The 6,379-nt window shown below is 36.4% G+C and overlaps 1 protein-coding gene across 1 annotated transcript; it reads right to left on the reverse strand.

Moving 5' to 3' along the window:
* Positions 1–527: 527 nt before the first annotated feature.
* LOC111677833 (toll-like receptor 7) lies at positions 528–5,822 on the reverse strand. The gene has a single exon (XM_023439030.2). It carries the CDS (start codon positions 5,300–5,302, stop codon positions 1,037–1,039), a length of 4,266 nt encoding a protein of 1,421 aa, XP_023294798.2. The 5' UTR covers positions 5,303–5,822; the 3' UTR covers positions 528–1,036.
* Positions 5,823–6,379: the final 557 nt, after the last annotated feature.

The following is a 6,379-nucleotide window of genomic DNA, read 5'->3' on the forward strand; positions in this document are numbered from 1 at the left end:
GTTTTTACGTTTTTAAACTAGGAAATACAAATTTACATTTTGTTATATAGATATTTTTTTTAAATTTTTAATAAACTATAAATACATTACAACAATTTTTCTTTTTTGCTTTTTTTATGCTAAATATGTACGATTTTATACAGAGTTTCGAGTTTTGTGATTTTTTTTCTATATATAAATTTTATACAATGACAAACAATAATAAAATAGTATTATTTTTTTAGTAATAATAATAAAATATATATAAACTAAAATATTTATAAATATTTACATAAAATATTAAAGTTCAGTTTTTGTAGTTGTTGTCGTTTTTTTTTTTTTTTTTTTTTTTTGATAATAAAATTTTAGTGGGGTTTTGTTTTTTAGTTTTTAAATATTTTTCGTTTTTATTAAATTTAATTTAAATTACTTATTTAATAAACTTATATTAAATATAGAAAAAAAACTTAAAAAATAATTTATTTTTTATATACTAAACGAATGTTTTTTTTTTTTTAATTTAGATTAACTACTTTTTTAGTTATTTGTTTAATATAATACATTTTTGTTTTTTTCTTTATATTATAATTAAATAATTATTTAATATCACATTGAATTTGAAAAAAAGTGGTACGTTTTTCGTTTTTTTTTTTTTGTTCTGCTTCAAAATTTTGCTTTTTTCGTTTTACCTAACATTTTTTTCCTTTTAACTACTATTCCTATGGAAAGTCTTTTAATTTTTAAATTTTAAGTGTATATATAAGTATATATAGTTTTGTTCTAAGGGGGATTTTCAAAAATCTGGCTAAATAAAGCTTAAGATTCTGCTATCGGCCGTGTCTGTCCATCTGCCGTCTGGCTGGTCCTCATGTAGAGCTAATGCTGCGGCTGCTACGGCCCTCCTCGCGTTAATGATACACATCATGGCTTCTTGTGTTTGTAATGCTCTGGCTGTGTTTTTTTGGAATTTATAAATGGCTGCTAGAGTTTGATCCCCTTCCCTGTTTGGTAGTTGCACCATATTGTTGTTGCTGCTGTTTCCCTTTTTAAGTTGTTTCTACACTAAAAAAGCTTGATTATTGTTCTTATTCGCTGTTGTGGCAGAGGACGTTACTGTTGTTGTTGCTGTTGCCACTGCTTCAGCAGAATTTGAATTAATGGTGGTGGAATTATTTGTGCCGCTAGTCACACCTGTATTATTATTACCAGCTGCTTGCTGTAGTTGTTGTTGCGCCGCAGCGGAAGTGGAAGCTTGTGGTTGAGGTGTTTGCGCCAGCGCGGCTGTAGATTGTGTGCTGGTACTACATTGACTTAAATTGCTACCACTGCGTAAATGTACAGGGGCTGTGGCTGGCTGTTGGTTGGCATTTTGTTGCATTAACATTGAGGGTCGCCACTGTTGTTGTTGACCAGCATTTAAAGACAAACGAGGGTTGTTCGATTGACGAAAGGCATTACTAGCTGAAGGAGGAGCTAAATGCTGATGATGGGGATGATGATGATGAGCTGACATGCCATTGGGTATCATGGACAAGGCCTCATGTTGATCATAGTAATGTTCAGATTCTATGCTATGATAGATATGTTCACTAGGTGGTCTCATGGGTATGGCATCAACCATACGTTGACCATGACGGGTGGGTCTTGGAGAGGGTGTGGCAGTGGTGGCTGATGAGTAATTAGCTTCCATATCTTCTTGGTAGTAGGCAGGTGGTGGTGGGGCTTGTCTGAAGAGTACTCCGGGTGAGACAGGTTGCTTGAAGCGTTCATGATGATCCAAGGTATAGTTGTTGCCTCTGGGCGATAATTCAATTGGTATGGCATAACGCAATTTCTCCCAGAAGTAACGATCACAGGTGAGTAAACGATTGGAAGGCACTGATTTCAAGTAAGGTGAAAGCTCGGCTACATCTTCAGCTTCAGTCGAAACATTGGTCTCTTCGATGATCACCAACTTTTGGGCCAAACCTCTTAAGGCTTCATGGAAGGCATTGCGGAATTCCAAACGTTGCCATTCGGTGGCCAAAAGATTGCGTGTTAAAACCAATATAATTTTGCGTGAGGCACGGGCAGCTTCGACTATCTGTAAATGACTGGCTTGGGGAGGCAAATCTCTTTGTTGGATGCATAGACGGAAAGGAGGACGTCCATGTTCTAATTCGGTGGCTATGTTGCGGCACACAAACTCATAATCCTTTTCGGAATGCAAGATAATAGCATCGTACAATTTGCCGGCATCTTCAAATCTAGGCTCACATACTCTGACACCATAATGGGCAAACAACCACATTCTTACCGATTCTCTGAAGACGAATACAATGATCAAAACCACAATCAGGAAAATCAATACTAAAACAGCAGCCAAAAGGGGCACATAACCACCGGAGATATCTTGAGAAGCCATATTGGCAGCATTTTCCATTAATTCACTGCACTCGACACCATGTTGGGTGAACAAATCCAATTCACGTTTAACACCATTATCCACACAGTAAATATCTTGGGTATCGCGTATAACAATAGCATTATCGGCGACAAATTGAGCCAAAGCCTGCAAGAATTGACAACGGCAAGACCAGGCATTACGGCCCATAGTCAAACCCTGCAAATTGTTGCGATACTGCAAGTTAGCCAATTGAGCAATAGGCATGGAGGTCAAGCGATTGTTGTCCAAACGCAATACTTTCAAAGAAACCAAAGGAGCAAAGGTACTATTGGCAATAGTAGTCAGTAAATTATTGTGCAAGTACAATTCTTTCAGCAAAGACAATTGTTTGAATTCATTGCCATCCAAAGACTGCAACTTATTGTTCTCCAAATGTAAAGTGCGCAGCATGGTCAGCTCACTGAAGGAACCGTTTTGTATGGTCACCACATTCGAAGAGTTCAGGTAGAGAGCTCTCAAATTACGCTTACCCACAAACACCTGATTGTCAATAACGGGCAGATTATTACCATCCATATACAAGTCGGTAACCTCCTGGGGTATGCGCACCGGCAATGTAATGCGATTTTGTTTCCCACAGTCGACAATGTTTGTCGACCAGGTAGCATCATGGAAACAGGTACAATTGTCAGGACACACCATTTCACAATCGCATTGTTCGAAATCACAGCAGTGACAAGTGGCGGGACAATGTGAATCATATTTGCAAACAAAATCACTGCTGGATAGCGAAGACAATTGTCTAATCGGGGCGTTACGGCTATGAGGCATTAGACATTCAATATTAGCCAAATCGATAATGCGGGGATGTTGGCGTGTAGTCATATTGTTAATTCTTTGCAGCCATTCCATAGAGCAGTCACATTCAAAGGGATTACCGCCCAAATAGAATTCGGGTACTGGTTTATCAGCCGCTACTGGAGCTACGCGCAAAGAGTTCAATTGTAATTTTGACAAGACATTAGCATACAAATCAACTCTAGTCAATTTTGATTTATCCACAAAAGTATTAGGTTGTACTTGGCTAATGATGTTGTTGTTAATGAAGATCAATTCAATGGAGTTGGGTACAGACATGGCACCGATTTCGGTGATACGGTTGTGGCTAGCATCCAAGGTGGTGACACGGATTTCCTCTTGCAGTTTATAGTAGTTGCCCAAGGCTTCAATGTAATTGCCATGGATATCCAACCATTTCAAGTTGGATGGTATGAAAGCATAATCGAACCAAACCAAATGATTTTCAGACAAATTCAACCATAACAAAGAAGCTAAAGTGGCGAAAATGCCATTGATGTCGGTAAGGAAGTTCTTGTCTAAGCGTATGGCCTCAATTTCGGTATTCTTGTCGAAGGCACCACGTTCAATAGATTGTATGCGATTTTTGGCCAAATTCAAAACACTTAATCTGGGCAAGTCAGAGAACATACCCACGGTAATGTTGCCAATACGGTTGTCAATCAAACGCAAACCAGTCAATTGATTCAAATTCTTGAAGGTGTTATTTTTGAAGTCGGAAATTTGATTTTCACCCAAATCCAAAGTTTTAAGCATGCTCAAATCTTGTACAGCTTCTGGTACCTCAGCCAATTGGTTAGAACTTAAGTCGAGTTCTTTCAAATCAGAGCAGTTACGGAAGGCTTGTGTCTCCACAATGCTAATCAAGTTATTGTTCAAAGTCAATTTGGTGAGAACATATAAGCCATTGAAGATTTTGTTGTCCAAGGTGTGTAAACGATTTTCAGCCAAGTTGAGGGTGTGTAGATTATACAAAGGCAAAAAGGCACCATCTTCAATATGACCAATGGAATTGTTGCGCATATCGAGGATTTGTAAGAAATACAATTCCTTAAAGGTTTTGGAACCGATACGAGTCAAGGCATTGTTGGCTAGATTAAGAACAATTAGGCGTATCAAACCAGCAAAGGTATTGTTGTCCACATGATGAGAAGTCAATTGGTTGCCACTCAAATCCAAAACCAATAATTGTTCTAGGCGATGTAGCAAACCTTTAGGCAAATCATATAATTCATTGCCTTGCAAATGAATTTCTCTAAGTTCTTTATTGCCAGCAAAGGCATCGGCGGGCAAAGTTTCCAAATGATTGTAGGACAAATTCAAAATGCGCAAAGAAGACAAACCAGCCAAAGCATTGGCAGCCAAGGAGGAAATGTTGTTGTGCTGTAAATTCAACTGCTGCAGACGTCTCAAGCGTGAGGCACCCCAAACATCAGGCAAGGCTCTCAATTCATTGAAGGAAACATCTAAAACTTGTAATTCAGCACCACCGCTAGCGCCATTAAGAGTGCAAAGTTTTTCCGAAAAACCGAGACTTTCCGCCGAACGTATACGATTCGCGGTCAAGTTTAAAACTTGTAAATTTTGCATGGCACACCAAACACCTTCGGGCAATTGACGTATATTATTATCACTTAAATTCAATTCGTTTAACTCGCGCAAACCATAAAACGATTGAGGCAAAATTTCCAAAGTTTTACCGGGACCCCAGACGGCATTGTGGGTCTGCACCGACAAACGTTTCAACGACATTAAACCCTCAAAGGCATTGGCATTTAAACGTTGCATCTTACAATTGGCCACTTGTAAATCGGACAATTTTTGTAAGCGATTAAAAGTATTGCTCGACAATTCACTGGCATACAAAACATCTGAGGGGCAGGAAATTTCTAATCTAGTAGCAGTTTCGGCTACTTGTAGGTCCAATGGTTGTGAGGCATCGATGGCACGTAAATTGCACTTGATATCCATGGTAGTGCGTACAAATTCCCAAGAACATTGTGAGCAGGCGCCGCTGACAATGCTTAGGATAAGAAGAGCGCAGGCGTTTACAGTTGTTAAAGACATTTTTATTGACATTTTGCGAAGAATGTTGTATGTGAATGATTTTGTTTTTGTTGTTGTTGATGATGTTGAATGAAGAAATTTTCTTTTTTTTTAAGAGAAAATTTCTTTATTATTATTTTTGTAATTCTTTATTAATTTTTATATGTTTAAGGTTTTAATGACCATAACACTTGATTATTCTTTCATTTTTGTGAAGTTTTTTTTTTGTTTTGGTTGGTTTTTTTTATTAAAAAGAAATAAACATTTTGTTTTATAAATAAAGTCACTTTTTTGTAATTTATGTTAAAATGCTTGTTAAACGAACACCGTAAACCCGTAATCCAAGTGTAAGATACGTAAACGTTACAAGCGTTAAGATAATTTTTCGTTATTTTATTTTTTTCTTTTTTTAATGATTTATTATAATGTAATAATGAGAGACGTTAAGTTATTTTTTTTTATTTGTGATATTTTCAATTAATTTTATAACTTTAAATACGGAAGAGCTATTTTTCTAAAACATGTTTACCGCTTAACGTTTCAACTCAAACTGATTATGAATTTGCTACGATGAGACTCCGTTGGCTCGTTGAAAATTGTTTTTCTGTGTTCTTTAACTTGGCCTGGCTATACAACTCATAAAAAACTAACATTTACACAAACAAACAAAATTACACACACGTACAGTATGCTCTTTTACTAGCAAAAACAATAACAAACATATTACTAACTAAAACTTATACTCACATGCATTATAATACAAACAACAATAAACACACATACATTGTACTACACATATAGAAACACACCAGAGAGAGTACAAACATAAAAACACACAGCCACACACACATACATATACTCAATCTTATGTATGTGAACATAATGCATGTGAAGAGTAAATGCAATAATGCTGAGAATAATAAACATACATGCATTTATCATAAACACACTAACCTATACTCACTGCCTACTTACCAGCCAGCACTCTCCCCAACTCTAAATACTGTTATGCTCACCATTATATGCAATGAATTCTCAGAGTTTTGTTTTAAGTAAAAATTTTTTTGAATTTTATATTTCTTCAAGAATTTTTTTAATTACAATAAAAAT

Source organism: Lucilia cuprina, chromosome 6 (assembly GCF_022045245.1).
Source record: "Lucilia cuprina isolate Lc7/37 chromosome 6, ASM2204524v1, whole genome shotgun sequence".
Classification (NCBI taxonomy): domain Eukaryota; kingdom Metazoa; phylum Arthropoda; class Insecta; order Diptera; family Calliphoridae; genus Lucilia; species Lucilia cuprina.